The sequence below is a fragment of the Anser brachyrhynchus genome (genome assembly GCF_964034855.1).
Source record: "Anser brachyrhynchus genome assembly, chromosome: 24".
NCBI classification, from domain to species: Eukaryota; Metazoa; Chordata; class Aves; order Anseriformes; family Anatidae; genus Anser; species Anser brachyrhynchus.
Window position 1 is genome coordinate 257,968 of NC_137717.1, and position 18,176 is coordinate 276,143.

General features: G+C 51.1%; 1 protein-coding gene across 1 annotated transcript in view; it reads left to right on the forward strand.

The window, feature by feature from the left end:
- Positions 1-525: 525 nt before the first annotated feature.
- The window catches only part of RUNX3 (RUNX family transcription factor 3), a 60,834-nt gene continuing 43,183 nt past the window's right edge, over positions 526-18,176 (forward strand). Inside the window, exon 1 of the mRNA XM_080566884.1 lies at positions 526-651. Within this exon, the coding sequence (XP_080423010.1) occupies positions 594-651 (58 nt within the window). The 5' untranslated portion in view covers positions 526-593. The remainder of the gene's footprint in view (positions 652-18,176) is intronic.

Genomic DNA, 18,176 nt, shown 5'->3' on the forward strand with positions numbered 1-18,176 from the left:
CACATATGGAAACAGTCTCAGCATGCAGTACCAATAATCTGTAAGGGCTGGAATTCAGAAAGTCATGTACAGCTAAAAATTAGGATACAGACAAGTGGTGAATGTGGGAGAAAAGGCAGTTAAAAGGAAAAAAACACTGAATGTAAATGGGTTATTATTTCAATCACCCAGTTAGAAATCTACAGACTCTTTTCTCCATTTCTTCTAAGGCAACAGTATAATTAATTAAAGAAAAATGTGCTCCTCTGCTCTGCTCCTGTCTGTCACTCACCAGCGAGTCCAAGTGAGTTGCACAGGCCTCCCATGAACCAACAAATACAAACCATAAAATTATGAAGAAAAAAAAGTCGAAGCCACAGAGATATCGCCAGGCCCATTGACGCCACGGATCAGGTGACGCCGCTCTCCCACCCAGCGGATGCCGAGCTGGCGGCTCTGCTGAGCCGACCACAGAACCACGAGCGAGCCAGAGGCTACCTGCGCCGCCGGCGGGGTTTTCCTCTTCCTCCCCCTTGCTGCTGCCTCTCCCATCCCTCCACCTCCTCCTGCCTGCCTCCAGCTCCTCAAGGGGAGCCGAGCGTCAGGACGAGGGGATGGCTTCCAACAGCATCTTCGACTCCTTCACCACCTACTCCTCTTCTTTCCTGCGTGGTGAGTACAGACTGGGCTGCTTCGTTCCACGGTGGCAGGAAATGTTGTTGGGTTTTGTATTTATTTAGTTATTCTGCAAAGAAGTAAGCCAGCAGCAGGCTGTGATGCAGCTTTGCTGGCACATCTCTTCTCACTGCTCCTCGCCAGGGTTTTCTATTGGGTCTGCAATGCTTTGATCCATTGCTGTCCTCGTCTAGGACTGGTGTGTGATTTCCTCCCATTAGTTCTTTTCCTTTTTCCCATGTGTTTGTGTTGCCAGCCATGCTGGGAAGGGTCAGTGTGGACGTTGCAGAGGGTCAGGACTGACTTGTGCTGGGACTTGATATTTTTTCTACTGTCCATGTTGTTACCTGGGCATTGGGTGTTGTGGGCTGGATGCTGTGCAGGTACAGCAGGAGGTAACCTGCAGGGGGAGTAAGAATCTGCAGAAGTGTAAAGAAATTGCTTCTAGGGAGAAACTGGTTTGCAGGTGGAAAAGGGCTTGTGGGAAGGTTAGAGCTGCATTCAAGCTTAGACTTTTGTATGTTTACTTCTATATAAAACTCCAAATGTGAAAACACATAGCAACTGTTCATAGCGCTTTATCAAATATGCAATTTGCTTGGAAAATGGATTTATTCAACCTGTTCTTACTGCCATGGCCTCTCTGCAACCCCTGGGACATGGCAGCCTCATACCTCAGTCTGCCTCAGGACAGGCACGTTGCCCACTCAGTGCCTGCTTCTCTCTGGGTTTCTCCTCCACGGGGTCCCAGCTCCCAGCCAGCAGCGCCTGCTCCCAGGTGTGGTACTGGGAGGAGCAGATTTGCAAACTGCCACTGCCTGTCACTTTTTCAGGCCATTGGTGCTGTTTCGACTGCACGTTTTAAGACATGAAGTGCATGTGTGTGAGCACAGAGACACCCTGAAGTTGCAAAGGGATCTTCAAGAAGGGGGATAGGGTCTGTAATTCCTGCCAGCTGCGGTGTGCTGGTCCTTGTCTCTTCATTGCACACTGGTGGCTGCAATGCGTTCAAAATGCTTCTCACAAGAACACAAGTACTTTGTGGGTAAGCTGCTTGAGATGAGCCAGGTGTTTTGGCCTGTCCTTGTTTCTGCAGGCTGCAAGCGGGTGCAGCTCTAAGGCATACGATGGGACCTTTTTGGGAAGAAGCTTGGTGCTTGCTAACGAGTTGGGAAGAGCTCTGCAAACTGCTGCCTTCTCCCTTCCTGGTTTTGCAGCTGCAGTTAGGGAGCGTAAGCCGAAGCTTGAGCTGATCACAGCTGCAAGGACTCAGGTTCTGAGCAATGGCTCAGCATATTGGGCTGAACCCAAATGGATTAGGGCAGGGTGATCCTAAATTGAACCCTACTTCAGGGGCAAAATAGAGCAGGCTGCAATTCTGTGGGGCAGTCCAGCTGCATGACCAGAAATGCCTTAGCCATAGACCATTTTTTTTGCCTATTTCTGAGAATGCAAAATGTTACGTGTACTTTTGAGGCAGATTGATGGTGTCAACCCTCATTGCCGTACCTGGGGGCTTTGAGTTTTCTTCTGAGCAGAGGACATTGGACAGGGAGCAGAAGAAGCCAGAGCTGGTTTGGGATATGGGGGTGTGAAGCCGGGCTGGCTCCCCTGACCGCAGCATGGGTGCACCGTGCCAGAGGGCAGGGAGAACAGGCAAAATACGCATGGTTGTCCTAATGCCCTCTGCTCAGGGACGGTGGCATTACAAATGTGTCTTTTGTACTCCATGGAGCTAATTAAAGGCAGTCCCATGGCAAGGAAATAAGAGAAGTTTATAAAAAACATTTGCATGGTTCTTTTTAATCTATACTTCAGCCTCCACAAGGCAGATGAAGAAATGCCGGAGTTTAACTGGGTTTGCTCATTTAAAAATAAAAAGAGTGAGAAACAGAAATATCACGTCTTGTATGCAATTTCCATACAAATAGGAACTCATAAAAGCAATAAACATCTTTGTTTCAGACATAACTTTTATTAAATGGGAGAGAATTAAATGATTACTCCAAGGATGGAATATGGCCAAATGCTGAAACATTTGTTTAGTATTAGGACAAGAAATCCTTGTTTTCTTTACGGAGCTCAGTGTGTTTTCTGCACAGCTTTGCGCACAGCTAGATTTGGGTGAGTACAGCAAAACATTCATGAATGTTCATTTAAATTCTTCATGGCTTTTTTGGATTCAACTGTATTCATTTTTGTTTGTTTGTTTTTCTGGGCATATCCATGAAAATGGATGTTTGTTTGCACAAACATTTAAGGAATGAAATGAAAAATCCCAAAGGTATTCACTAGTTAGTCTGGAAACTCTTTTTTTTAATAGAAAAAGTATTTTTTTCATCTCTCCAATGGGGTAGCCGAAGAAGTGCCACGTGGTAGCGCTGCACCAATCGCCAGTCAAAGGAGTGCAGAGGAACTGCTCATATTCACATCTGAGTAAAAGATATGGTAGGGCCTCAAATAAATTTGCCTTGAGTCCATGGCTTTTTGGATATAAACCCCATGATTTGTAGGGAAGAGAGCAGCTCCGTGGGGCAAAGAGCTGGCGGCAACATGTGGTTCAGCTGACGTTCCTCGCGCCCAAAGCGGGCACAGCTCCTTATGATGCTGTTGGTAAAAATTTACGATTTTTGCTCAGCAGACCTGCTCCTGGTTCTGACCATGAGCTCCTGGGACCTCACGAGCCACCATCCTGGTGGCAGCAGGTTGCCGCGAAGTCGTCAGGCCACTTGTGTCACATTAGCCCGTTGTTAGTGATGGCTATCAGGACAGGAAGGCTCGGTGGTGACCTCTGCTTTCTTAACAGCCGCCACTGTTGCTTCAGTAGAAAACTGCTCCGTTCGTGGTAATCTCTGGCGATGGCAGGGCTGTGACACCGTGGCGGGGCCACGTTGGGTGGCTGGGGCTGCCAGCACTTGGCTGCGGGTCGTGGGGGGCTTGGTGCTGGGGCGAGCCCTGCCAAGGCCTGCTGGCAGCGGCGTGGGTGAGCGTCATCTTGTCTCCACGGCTCGGAGTGCCGATGCTTTGTGTTTTCCCTTTGCCTTTGTAAATCTAAGAGCACGAGGGAACCCCTCCTGAACCAGCACTGTCCGTCTGTGCTCCCCAATGAAAACAACAAAACTGCACTATATTGTTTTTGCGTCTTTCTCCATCATGTTGGTGTCCTTGTGGGCAGCTGCCCTCTCCTTGCCTTGCTGGTGGCTTAACTGGATTTCTGAAATCCCACTGAGAAAATCACCCACCCCAAAGGGGAAGAAATGAGTCACATTCCCACGGGGCACCCGCCCCATCCCCCACGTGCAGCGGCTCACATGGACAAGTTAACTTCTGTCCCCAGGTGTGGCCAGCAGGCGCTCTGCCTGCTCTCCTGCTGCTGGGGGGGGGAGGAAACCCTGCGTCCGTGGGGGCCTCAGTGTCGGAGGTGCTGCTGGTCGCCTTTGGCTTCTGAAACTGGGTGAGGATGACAGCCCCCATGCAGTCAGAGGCTATTATTTCTTCTCTGGCAGGTCGATGCCGCCTGCATGTTTCCAGCGGCCCCAGGGAGCCCACGAGTGCAGGTTAGTCAGAGGTTTCACCATGACTGGCTGCAGCCGCTGCGATGTGGGCTGTGGCCGTGCCGGCGCTGGTGCGTCCTGGGGTAGGAGAAGCGCCCTGGTGCCCAGCTGCAGCGGCCATGCCCTCGGGGTGCCTTTCCCTGTGCCCCCAGGCCCCGTGCAGCCCCTTACCATCCTCTCCCTCCCTCCCTCTCCAGCTCTCGCCAAGCACAGCAGGTCCGCTGCTCCTTCCAGAACCACTTTTCTTCTCGTCTTTTTGTCATGGACCACACACGTTTTTATAAAATGACCGGCTCGCCTCATGTGCTTGGGAGAGGCGATGTCCCCGGCTCTCCCCAGGCAGAGGTTTCTTTTTCCAACCTTCCCATAACGCACCACCTCAGGATTTCCACTCAGCAAACTGCCTTTTAATGGCTTTCTGTGTTTCTTCCTAACCACAGAAAACTGTAACCCTGACAATGTTTCCAGCAGTTTTCCCTTGTCCTGCCTCACCACGCTGTGGGCAATGCCTCTGGCCGAGGCTGGCATGAGCAGGCACCACACATCCCCACGCACGGGTAGTGGCAGCACTGAGCTTTGCAGCTGAGTTTGCCTAAATGCAGGTGCTTTGTCTCATCCTGTAGCACTCAAGGAGATTTTTTCTTGTTTCAAACACGAGAGCAAATGCAGCTCTCCCCAGCACGATGGCAGTGTGTCGCACTGGAGGTCTGCAGCAACCAGGCACTGGGGTGGGAGGCAGGAGCACAGGGGCCGTGCCTGCCTGTGGCTGGGCGCCGAGCGCTGCCGTGTCCGCAAGTGGGAGAAGCAAGGCAAAAAACCTGGATGCTGGGGGGGGAGGGACGCTATGCAGGCCAGCCCACAGGCACGTGTTTTGGTGTTAGGCTAATTTATAATGGGTGAAATTGGTGGGTCTTAGCACTGTGCTTTAGCTTAGAGTGCTGAGGAAAGCTGGTGATGATTTTGGACAGAGCTGGTGACGTAGGGTGCACTGGGGCAGTGTCAGAGCAATGCTGGCCATCTAGGCAGGGATGCTTGCACACCCACGAGCACTGCACACCTGTGAGCTCTCCAGTGATCACAACTCAGCTGGAGCCTGCTCTCCCCCAGCGCCTACCTACGCCTGCACAAAGCCTGGCTCAGGGCTCCCAGCTCCCTGTGGGTGCAGGCTGGGGGAGCCTGAGTGCTGCACTGCGCTGCCCCGGCCCCTGCACGCACACGCTCACACACGTGCCAGGGGCCTGGTGTGCTGCGGCTCGTGGCCGCAAGGTCTGCTTTGTCTCCATTCGTCCTTCCTTCGTTGGGATGGCTTGTGCGCGTGGAGTTTGACGGCTCCTGATTGACTGTCAGTGGCTTTGCCTTTTCCACGGGCACCCTGCTGACTCGTGGCATGTCTTTTTTTTTTTTTAAATATATTTGTGTGTGTGTGTTTTGGGGGGGACGACAGTGAATATAAATCCATTGTCTCTCATCACCTTGTTACGATCTAATAGGGGTAGAGAGACAGTGGCGCTTCCCTTTGCTAAGCACTTTAATTCATGATGATTTCTTAGACTTGATCTGCTCTGATATGTCGTCAGTGTTTGTGGTCCACTGTTTTGGCCGTGTACAGTTTGGGAAACAGAATGAGCTGTGTGCTTGCAGGCTCAGATCCACACATGGTTGGCATTAGGAGCAAGAATGTGACTTCCCATCTGAAGCAACGAGCCTGAGCCACGGACCACACCATAAATATTCCCCAAACAAGGCTGATCAACAGAAGGGAGAACATTCAAAAACCTGCCAGTACGTCCTCAGCGCCTGCCTGACAGGACGTCCCCCAGCAGCGTCGGGGTGGTGGCAAGGAGGGTGTGGGGCTCAGCCCCAAGGATTCACGTTTCCTTGTCCTCCTGTTATGTGGGGCATTCGCACCCCATTTTTTCTCATGGGTACGTCCAGGGTGGGAAGAAATGTCATTGGTGGGTCGTTAGCTGCAACCTGCTGAAAATGGACTCTCCGGCACTGAGCTGCCATGCAAGCAGACCAGGGTCCAGAAGGCTGAGCTGTGCCCTCATGGTTTCCTGAAGCACCCGACCTGCCCGCTGCAGTGCCCTGGCCGTCCTGGCACACGATGCTTCTCAGAGGGGCGCTTTCATTTTCTTTGGCCTTGGTGCTTTATCCCTGACGTGCTGGGAATGGAGCAGGCGCAGCGGCTTGGGCTGAATCAGCACTCCAGACCCTTTCATCCTGGAGTCCCAGCAGCCTGTGCACAGAAATCCCTTTGAAGCCTGGCCACCAGTTCACTCAGGGTTTCTTGGTGTGCTTTTCTCTTTTTAGAGCTCACCCCAGTTTCACACATTTCCTGTCCTGTGCAGAAAGCAACGACCAGTACTGAGAGCAAATAGAGCAGGGCGAGTGCTGCTGTGCAATGCCTTCCCATGGAAATCGTGCTGCATACTAGAGCAAATGCACTTTCAAGGAAGACCTGGTTGGCTCTAAGAGCTTTAGCTTTAATTCTTGTCCCAAAAGAACACTATCCTTGCCCTGACAGCAGCATCCTGGTGTAGTGGTGTATGGTGGGAAGGAAAAAGGAGCAAAACCCAGCTGTAAATGTGGTAACTCCCCTCCCCCCCCCCCCCCCCCAAATTACACGCAGGGAAACATATATACATATATATGTTTGCTGCAGCACAGGGAAGCATCACAGACACTTCAGGCTTTTGGGTTGCAAATGCAAACTGTCCTCTGACCTGCAGCCTCCATATTCATCCTGACCATGCCTACCCCATCCCTGGCTCCTGTGATCGCCCAGACCCAGCTTGTTAATCGCTCTGATTTACCTGTGTGAGAGCAGTGGGCAGGATGCAGCACCAGTGCACCGGGTGCTCTGCAGACCCTGGTGATGCTGCAGTGCACTGACAGTCTAAATCGACACCAAAGCTGGCTGTGACCATGGCCTGCAGCAGGACTGAGACCCACGAGAGGGTCCCCGGGGTGCTAGGCACAGCCTTCGAGCACAGCATCCTCCTGCTTGGCTCTTCCCTTTCTAAAAATTCTTTTTTCTTTTCTTTTCTTTTCTTTTCTTTTCTTTTCTTTTCTTTTCTTTTCTTTTCTTTTCTTTTCTTTTCTTTTCTTTTCTTTTCTTTTCTTTTCTTTTCTTTTCTTTTCTTTTCTTTTCTTTTCTTTTCTTTTCTTTTCTTTTCTTTTCTTTTCTTTTCTTTTCTTTTCTTTTCTTTTCTTTTCTTTTCTTTTCTTTTCTTTTCTTTTCTTTTCTTTTCTTTTCTTTTCTTTCTTTTCTTTTCTTTTCTTTTCTTTTCTTTTCTTTTCTTTTCTTTTCTTTTCTTATTTTTTTTCAAGAAATTGGGACAGTCAATGCGTCTGCAATCTGGGGGTATTTTCCATAACATAAACATATTAAAAAGAAAAAGAAAAGGGAAAATAAAAAGAAACAATGTTTTTCCATTCCCACTGGAAGAAGCAAGTGCCTTTGGAACATGAGGAACGTATTACTCAAGCTATTGTAAAATAAAATATAAAAACAACCAAAATAGGAGAAGGCAGAGTTGAGTTTTTGTTGTTGTTGTTGTGTTGTTGTTTTTTCAAAGAAAAAGAAGGCTTGAGTTGGGAAGGGAGACACTGAAAACGTGCTTTTTTCAACAGTCTCTGTTATGCAGGAGGGCCCTGTAGAAGGCCTGACCTTTGCCTCTGGGACAGCCATATCCAGATCAAGAGGGACATGAAATGCTGGAAAAAGAGGGTCCAGGGTCTGTGCTTCCATTTGGGGAGGTGAAGGCTGGGAAGGGACCTCCTGGCACTGCGTTATTGCCCCGGGGAGAAGCAGCCCAGGAGGGATTTGTGTCCCCGAGGTGCCGACAGCTTTGTAGCGGCACCGCGGGGCAGCGGGACGTGGCTGTGGGGTACGCGCTCATGACCGCTGGCCTCAGCCTGGCACCCACTGCGCCCGCTCAGGCCTCCACCCGTGCCTCGCGCCATGCTGGGGCTGGGGCTCGTCGCTGCCAGTGGCCATACAGCCCGGAGCTGGGGGACACTGCATGCCGGGGGCTGCCCAGGAGACAGCCAAACTGCGAGAGCGGGGCCGGTTCTGCCCCTAATGGTGGGACTGGGGGGTCTGGGGCTGCTTTTTGTCAGTCACTGTGTTTGTCTGCTATATTGGGATGCGATTTCACAACTCAGCATGGTTTTTGTTAAAATAACTTCTAAAAAATCAAAACAAAATGGTAGGAATGATGTTAGCAGCACAGCCCTGGACGAAAGTCTGCTCTGGCTTCTCGCACCCTCTGTGCCTCCTGGTCCCTGGCCAGGGCTCGGTCTGGCACGGGGACAGGCAGACAGGCTCAGGGTGTTGCAGACTTGCCGCAGGGCTGTGGGGAGTGTGCTGGTGCCCATGGGGGCCGCGCGGGCGGGTCGGTCCCGTACAGATACACCAAGTCGTGGCTGGGCTCTGCTGGAGGCTTCCCGGCGGGCTCTGGGAGCGGCCCTGGTCTCTCCGCACGGAGTCAACAGCATGAGTGTTAGTCTGCTGAATGGGCGTTGGTTAAATGGTGCTTGGTTTGTGGTTTGCAACTGCAGAGGTTCATGCACCAATGATAACTTTGTAATGAAGGGGAGTTCTGGGGATAAAAACTTCAGCAAGCAACCGAAGCATTTGCTTTCTGATCTCTGCAGCGAGCACGTGGTTATTGCTGGGAGAGGCACGTTTCCTAAGGAGAATGTGCCTATGCACACCTCCCATCCAGCCTGCTGCTGGTAGCATGATTGCTACACGAATGTCCCCAGCAGTAGCTTGATTTCTTTCCTGATAAGGAGCCAAGAAGCAGGGGAGGAAGCCACACTCATTACAAATATTAAAAACTACTGCCAGAGTTGCCTACTTCCATTCCTGTTCAGACACGTTGTGTGTGCCAGTGCCATCTGCCCACTTGTGAACCCATGGCTCTGCTGGAGTTAATGGGACCATTTGAGTGAAATTATTTGCACATGCCTTGATGTCTGCGGGATCAGCCTGTCTCACCCAGTCACCGATTTCTGCCTTCTGCTGCTGCAGGGAGATACGGGAGATCATTTATTGGTGCAGTGGGGATGTCTCTTGTTCAGCAAAGGCAAGTGCATGAGAATTGCAAATAAATGCTTGAGCTTGGTCTGGAGCAGCAGCTTGGGCTGGGCACGGGGAGATGCACTGAGGTGCACAGAAAAGCTGCAGAGGCTGTTTCTTCGCAGCCTGGCAGACATTAAACAGCAGACACGGGCTTTGCTGTTCCCTTTAAACTCAAAGCATATGCATGGAGATAATTTCAGGACAGAGCACAATGCCATGGTTTCAGTGACTTGAAGTCAGGAATAAACTACTTAGTGGGGATTTGAGAAAGGCTGTGCCATTTTCCCTCATTAGGAGAGAGAGAGAAAATGCTGCCCAGAGAATGTAAAGAATAAATCAGATGTTCTGTTCCAAGATTAAGCCTTGTTCTGCAGCTCCTTTGTACCATGGCTGCATTTTACTGGCCATTTTTGTGCCCAATTACATTGAACATTGTAATTAAACACCTCCTTTTATTAGTCCTGGGTCAGTTTGGAAAATCTCACCGCATGGGCAAGCCCACCATTTTTTCCATAAACTCAGCACAACTGCCAGGCTAGGGAGCAGCAGCCCCAGCCCTGGTTCCTCATCTCTGCACCCAGTGGCAGGGCGCCCACCAGCTCCTCAGCCCTGGTGCCGCTGGGCTGGGTCCCTGGCGAGGCGCCGGCTGTGAGGATTCATCTGGCACCGTCCCCCTCTGCCTGCCCTGGAGGTGTCTGTGTCCCCACATCAAAGCCTCTTATCCCTCCAACCTTTGGAGTTACACTGTCATTAAAAATCCTGCGCACGTGCTTTAAACTATCCCTACCTCCACAGCTAATAGGGGCCTCTAAGTGGCAAAGCATGTCAGCTCCTAATTTACTCCACATTAATGCTGTGTGTTTGCTTTTGCACCTTGAGCTGGGCACAGAGCTTCACTTCCCTTGTGTTTTTTCCAAAATGTCATGGTTCTGCTCCTTGTTAGCTTTGCTTTCCTGGCTCTCCCCTCACATAGCTGAGTGCAGTGGCCCCTGGGATCACAAGCAGGGGCTTAAACCACTCTTCCAAGTGCTAGGGCAGCTGAAATCCGTTGTCACTTGCTTTCTCATGTAGTTTTGGGCACTTTAGGTCTGCGGAGTTTGGTGTCAGGATTGTGGAGGTGTTTCATGACATACAAGAGATGGAGAAGGTGTTTGGGAGACATCAGTGTGCAACAGAGTTAACGTGTCGCTGGGAACCAGACCTGTGCAGTTCAGTCCTGAGTCCTTCCATCCTGCAACTCACCCCATTGCCTTCCTCCCTCGGGTGATGAAGGTCAGTGGGGTAATAGATATGAATGAAGTAGTGCCTGGTCAGCCCCCAATTCTGTTAACTTTTCTAAGACCAGGCTGTGGTAGCTGAAACCCACTGACATACATTTTCCTGCTATCATTTCAAAGGCTCATTCCTGCTGTGTTGCCAGAGTTCTTCTTAATTTATTCTGAGACAACATTACAGAATGATATTAACATGCAAAAATGCTGTTCAAATTATTAGAAGGGGATTAGGTTTTTATGGGGAGACCACAAACATCTCTCATGCAGCAATCTTGTAGAGCACTGGGCGTCCAGCAATGTCCCTGCTCACTCCCTGTCCTGCAAGAGCTTTTGCCTGCACAGCTCCCGGGGACAAGGAGCTGCTCTGGCCCTGCCCTGTGGTGGTGGGATGGATTGGGACCTGCAACACTGAAGCTTTGGGCCTGTGGTGGGACGAGCAGGTGGCCTACGACGCTGGCCCCCAAGCCCCTCCATCCTGGCTGCTCCTTCACAGGAGGGATTGGATGGGAAAGGCAGTGCTGGGATTTCTCCTGTATTGACACACTCTTTGGTGTAGGAGGGATACTAGCCAAGCCCTTGAGGTAGCTATTTTTTATTCATTTCAAACCTCTTTCTATCCTGACAGTCAGCAAGCGCTATTTAAACTGACACCCTGCAGAAATCACAGCTCGGGCCGTTGGTGTCCCTGTCTCACCCTGTGCCAGGGGAGGTGAAATACCCTTGTCACCTGCGTGGAGCAGGTGCGTTGGGGTATGCTCCCGAGATGGGGGATTCACAGTTTGTCTCCCCAGCCTCTGAATGGAGACCTCCCACCGCCCATCCCCAGCCATCACATGGCTGCTGCGGTTTCACTGCGTGGCTGCATTTCGGCAGGAGAGAGGATCCTGGCTGCTGAGAGATCAAAAAAACCCATCCTGTGAAAATCCATTCCTGCAGACATAAATGGAGGTCGAGAGTGCTCGCTGTTGGCAGGACTGGCTCATACGTGTGCATGTTTTATCGGCACGGTGGATTGAAATGTCAAGAATGTGTGACTGCCAGGGCTCACAGTATTTTCCTTGAAGGAACACTGTGGCCGGGGCCTGATGGAAACTGGGGGCTCCTCGATGCCAGACGTGGGATGCGCATGTGGCACAGGGGCGGGTTGTGGTGCTGGGGGCTGCCAGGGCTGGGAGAAGCACCGTTATCGCTGCTCTGCAGATGGGGGAGCCGAAGCACTTGCTGGAGCCCATGAGCAACTTGTCCAGAGTCCTTGGGGAAGGCTGCGGTGGAGCTGTGAATTGAACCCAGACATCTTGCTTCCCCCGCCAATGCCTTCTCCCAGAGCCCACGCTTCCTGCCAGTGATGGCCCTCTGTTCAGTTTTAGGAGAAAATGTAAAAATATTCTCCAAAACCACATGATCTCTTCCAGTTTTGGAGGTTCAGGCAGTCCCTTCAGCCAGACGCAGAACGGCTCAGACCCGAAGAAACAGCTGAGGTTGTGTTTCACAGATAAGATCCCCCCTCTTCCCGCAGAGCTGGCTGCTCATGCTAGACTGAAAGCCACTACCATGTTGTCTGGACAAGTTCTCCATTTCTCTCGGCTCCAGCCCTAACCTGCTGCTGAACTGCTTCACTTCCCAGCCCGTGGCCTCGGCTGGGGCGGGAGCCTGCTGGTGGTGTCAGACAGCTGACCCCGGCAGACAGGCACCTCCTGGTTGCAAACAAACTTTTATAAGAAACTTCTGCAAAAGTGAGCTCATGCAGCACGAGGCTTGCAGGACTGGGGGGATGGAGGGAGCAGGCAGGCGTGGTTCCCTTCCCAGCATGCTGGAGATGGATGAGCAGCAAACAGGGACTTAACAACGTTCTCTAAATAACATTGCATTTGATTTGTCAGAGTTCATATCCAGAAACCAGAAAAGTACCTTCCGTGTAGTTTTTAGCCTGTGACTAATTCCTTCAAGTCCAGGGGATTTGTTCTGTGCCTACATGGATGCTAAAGTGCAAGGTGAATTCACAGTCTGAGCCCTCTTTGGGGTTTTCTGTAGCTACTCTACCACTATGAGACTTACCGTCTGGGGATGCTGGTTGCCAATGAGAGTCTTTACAGAATGGCAAATATGAGAATAGAACGTTTGCACCGGAAAAAATAATCCGAGGAAGGAGCAGAAGCAGCACTAACCCAGACTCCATCTAGTCAAAGCTGCCTGACCGCAGCTCTGCTGTGACATCGTGGTGATAGTGCATCGCCGAGAGTTATTCATAGAAGTGAAACTAATGAATAATTGCAAAAAGCAAACCAGCCTGGAAAAAAATGGTGTGGGCCCAAAGGACAATTTGCAACTGGAACCAGAGGCCAGTTTTCTCAGAATTACTTTACCATAGGTTGGTCACTGACAGCAGTTTGAGGTTGCTCTGTGTCGCTGGTGGAGAACCTTCACTGTTTCTTTGGCTGATTGCCATGGAGTCTGGCAGATAAGGCATAAATCAGGGATCAATCCCATGGGAATGATACACAGCTTGTAAAGGAAAAGCTGGTCCTAGCCTGGGACCTTGTTCTCTGTGGGGAAAAAAAAAAAAAAAGCCAATCAGTTGCATTGACAGAAATGTCCAGGGTGCAATTACAGCCCTGGCATTGCAAAAGGAATGCAAGCCAGCCTGAATCTCATTTGTATCACCTGCCTTGAGCTATAAGGTAGAGTTATAGCTGTGTTTGCCAGCGATTTCATGGCTTAATTTGTAACTGGTGTAATCCTCAGGGAATGGCTGTTGAGTCCCATTGACAGGGGTACACACGGCATCTCCTCGCATGCTCTGACGTGTCCCCCGAGGCAGCTTTACTCTCCGGTGTGAGTTTTGGGGTGGGATGGGCCCCGTGGCTTCAGCACCCACAGCCCGTGGGAGGAGACCTTGCCAGCACAAACTGGTCCCCAGAAATTCCGGGGTTCTGGGCAAGCTGCTTGAGTCACAGCCCATGTGAGGTGGACCTGGGGCAATGACTGAATGCAGAGACCTGGGAGCTGCCCACAGGGCTCGGCTGGCAGCCACTGCTGGCTGTTTGCTCATGCTTCACCCAAGCAGCATTGCAATGGGCTGGAGAAGTGTATTGCCGCCCTCCTGTCCATGTTCCCCCAGCTATATATGATGCTGCTCAGTGCACACACTGCAGCTTCTTTGGGCTCCATTGCCACAATCTGTCCCATGCTTCCTGTCCCTCCCCTTCTTGTCCCTCCCTTTAAATACCAGTTTTGGGAGCTTTGCTAGACGGTTGTCTTGCTGGAGAACAAATACCACCCTGCTCTGCAAACTCATCTGCCTGCAGACAAGCGGGGAAATCCCTCACGTGGATGAAAGCTGGTGAATTAGGCTAGCTGGCAGACCACATATTTATAAAGCATCTCCTGTGATGTGCCTCCCTTCCCAGCTTCCAGCTGTGCATCTACCAGGTCTCTGCCCAACCCAGACAGAAGAAGTGGGGTAATTTGCCGCTGGAAAGAAGAATGGAGAAATAAGATGGCCTGAGGCAGGAGAGCAGGAGGTCTCACCATGGCGCGGAGGTGGCTTTCCCAGTGAGGCATCACAGGCTGAGGTTTGGGGGGGACTCTCCGTCTTCAGCACGAGGATGTTCCAGGAAGGGCTTCGGAAATTTAGCAAAGCTGCTGCAGGGCATCTCTGCTGCCCTGTGGTCAGCCAGCATGAGATGGCAAGACCCCACCATGCTCTTCGGAGTAAGCTACTGGTGATGCACAAGGCTGGTCTGTCGGCCTTGGAAAGCCAGTCTGTCAGCTGCCTGGTTAAGGGGCTCCTGAGTCAATGGGGTGCCCCTGGGGCAAGCAGGGTGGGTTCCCATTGCAATGCTGATCTTCTGCAGGGAAGTTAAATGGTTGTGGTGTGTTTGCACTTGCCTATAAAGCTGGTTTTGTTGAGATGTGGCACTAAGAGGCTTTATTAGACCTGAAAAGAAACCGGAGCTCCAGCTGGTGCCAGTTCCAGCTGCAAGATGCTGTCAGTCCCCTCCTGCCCTCACTGGGCAGACGAGCACCCATTTCTGTCCCTGCCTCCAAGGCGTAGTTGCAGCCATTGCAGCAATATCTAAATCTACGGCCACAGTTTGCTACGAGCCTGGTGCCTTTCGCAGCGATATTAGGTGAGAGTGGGAGAACATGAGCACTTCCCAGCATTCACTTTCTCTCTGTTCATGTTTGACTTCCCCAAATGCGCGGCTCCAGCAGCTGGAGTGCAGCGCAGCAGTGCTCAGGGCAGTGCGAACACTTCACCCAGCCGGGACGCAGGCACACAGCCCGGCCGCTGCTTTGGTGTGCAGACGAATGACCCTTCCCAGGGGCTCCGTGTGCAAATGTCAGCACGCCAGAGGAGCGCTGTGCACCCATTTGATACTCAGCATCACAGCAACGTTTGGGGCCAGACTCATGGGAGCCTCACTGAAAAATGTTCTTTGGGAAACATCATTACACATTGAGTCACCACATGGAGATAAGTGATGGGGCAGTTTTGCCAAAGCATGGCTACTTTCTGAGACAAGAAAGTGCCTTCCAGTCTGTTCATGCTGTGGGAGAGCTGCTTTGCCTGGCACGTGCAGCAGGGTTTCCCTGCATGCTGAAGCTGTGCGGGTGCAGGGCTGCCAGCGCCCCAGCCCTTGGCCCGGGAGCCCTTCCGTGACAGCAGCTCCTCGGAGCGCCTCTCCTCGAACTTAGAAATCATACCGTGTTTTTTTACATCGACCCCGTTGTACTTTTCTTGTCGTCATGTGCCTTTCGGTTCCTCTTTCCACCATCCAGACATTTCCCCTTTTTCTTTCCTTTGGAATTTTTTTTTATTTCTCCCCATGTCGCATTTTGGGTTTTGAAGGGTCTGGCAGCAGCCCAGGCTCTGGCGGCACCTGGGGTCCTGTGCACGGCTGTGGCCTGGGCAGTGCCTGGGGCCTGGAGGCTGGAGGCTGTTCCCTTCTCTCCTGGTTTGGGCTGCCTGGGCTCTGAGAAAGATCCGCACCGCGTGCCAGGTGCCCCATGAAAGACTCGGCAGGACTTCGGCCATCTGCCTGCCCATGTGAGAGTGGGCACTGCGGGGGTGTCTCCGTGAAAGATGCGTCCTCACCCCCATAGGGTCTGGCACGAGGCATTGCGCCCCTCTAAACTCCTCAGAAACCCCCAAAGAGACAGAAAGTCCACAGAACCTTAATAACTCTGAATAAAGCGCTCTGTTTCCAGTTGTTATCCACCTTGGGCATTTTGTGGAGGAGATGGGATGTCCTTAGGTGCTCCATAACCTTTGCATGAATAGTTCCTTTGCTCTGCATAAACGCATTCTTAAAGGAGCATCGGACTTTCATTCTCCACTTACTTCAACCATCATACTTCTCTGTTCACTTGTTTAAATCAAGCATAAAGCTCTAACTGTTCTTTGAATATTTATGACTAGTTTTTATCTCATGCCATGCATACAAAACATACTTGATTTCTTTCCTAAAAGTTTTTTCAAGTGCAAAGTTTTAAAAACATGTGGCTTTTATTGCAGGCAGGAATGAATAACAGCATTCCACCAGTAACCACATTAAATGGAACAGTAATATTCATATGCGTAAGGGCAAAAGCTGCCTTGTTTCCTATTTGCAGTTGAACTCTGAAATTAATTAAGAACTAAAAGGATCTGACAGTCATTAGGATCTTTTAAAAAGGAGTGGAAGTGGCAGATGGGACCCATGCTCCAAAAAGCTCGGCTGTGCTATCAATAGCACAGAGGATGTAAGCCCTGAATATGCTCTTAATTGTTGCCGTTGTGAGGAGAGGAGAATTGCAGTGCTGAACAATGAAGAATGGCACTTTCGTGACTTCAGAACCACAGGATTCACGTCAATAGCACTCGTGCTCCTAAGTCACTTTGCAGCTTTTGAAAAATCCCATCCCGTCATGCTGCACAGAGCGCAGGACGCCCACAAAAGTCTGGTGCCAGGGGAGCCGTGCGTCCTGGCTCTCATCGCGTGCGGTGTATAGCGCTGATAATACCTCAAGAGCAGCGGCATTGCCCGTGATTCACCCCAGTGCATGCCCCTGGGGCTCGGTGCTCTGGTTCCTGAGTGGTCAAGGATGCGTGTGTGGGTGTGCATGCATGTGGAGAGTCTTCCTGGGGACGCTGATTTAAGTAAGGACTGGTATACAATGCACTGGTGTAAAATGGGGAGAAATGGGAGGACAGGCAAGCCCCAAAGTTGTAAGGAGAGAATGCAACCGCTCCTCCAACTGTGGCCTTTTTAGCCCTTCAAATGGTGAAAGAAACCTGGCCCTAGGCAACCAGGTAGGAATCTCATGTTGATTTTCCTGGGTGACAGCATTTCATGCCAGGATCCAACACTCTTGCTAGAGTCTTCCTCCTGCTCTGGCTGCTCCATGCAAGGATCCTGGACACCAGAGCTGTTTATGCAGACAGTGAGGTGGAGCGGGACAGCTGTGGCTCCCATGGGGTTAATGGATGTCCTGGCTCAAATTTTGATGTCAAATTGCAGCTCTTGCCTTTTGAGTGGGTGCTGAGGTAGGTTTTCCTCCCTTCTCTATGGGTATCACCCAGCCCCGGGGCACACTGGCCACAGAGCAGTGCCTGGTGCAGCGCTGCTGGAGTCACCAGCAGGACAGTCTCACAGTAGGTCCCTCGCCCAAGTACAGGCTTCCCAGTGAGTTATGTCTGGGGCAGGCACTGTTTTTTGCACACACACACACACACACACCAGTTTCCCCATATTTCTTCCCCTGAGTGCCACAACTTCCCTCCTGCCGGAGCCTCTGACTGCGGCTCACATCATTGCCTCATGAGAGCCTGTTTTGTCAGTGACACTCAGGGGTTAAAAATTGTCACCATCGTGCACCCCATTGGACCTAGCATCTGTTGTTTGATTTATGAATGAATAGCACGCTCCCTCCCTGCATGCTGCTCTCAGATCCCCTTCCCTTAACTACAAAATAGATCCAGACACCCGCATGGCCCTACTGAGCACTGTGCTCCTGAGACAGAGTTTGTGATGAATTTTTAATAGAAAGCTTCCTATAAGCCTCTGCACTTACTTCCTTGCCGTTGAACCAAGTGGCTCTGCTGCTAAATAACAGCTCAAATGAATTAAAAACTACAGAGGAGACTGTAAGGGAACTAATCCCAGCAAGTAATGATTTAAAGAGCTGCTGACCTCCCTGTAAATGTGAACAGTAGCTTCAAAGTATTTGAAAAGAGGCCCATGCAAATCCTTGGTCTTATATCATATTAACCTTCCCTGGAGTGAGCAGGGGCTGGAGGAATACTCCCCACGTGTCGATATTTCCTGGTTTGCGGAGGAACAGAGTGGTGTGTGCTTCGTTCCTCTCTCTCCATTTCCAGCGCAGCTTCCAGGGCAGTTGCTGTCCAGTTTGGTTCTGTGCTGCAAAGGGAAAGTGCAGGGGCTGGTGGCTGAAAGCCTGGTGTTTCACTCGGACATGAGTGCCTAACTTTACCCTCCATCACCTGGAGGAGGAGCCCCTCTTTGAGACTGAGGGATAATTCAAACGAAAGATAATTCCTGTCAGGGCACAGAGCTTGCCAGTGCCAAGGGTCCCTGCAGCTCTGTGACAAGTTCTCTT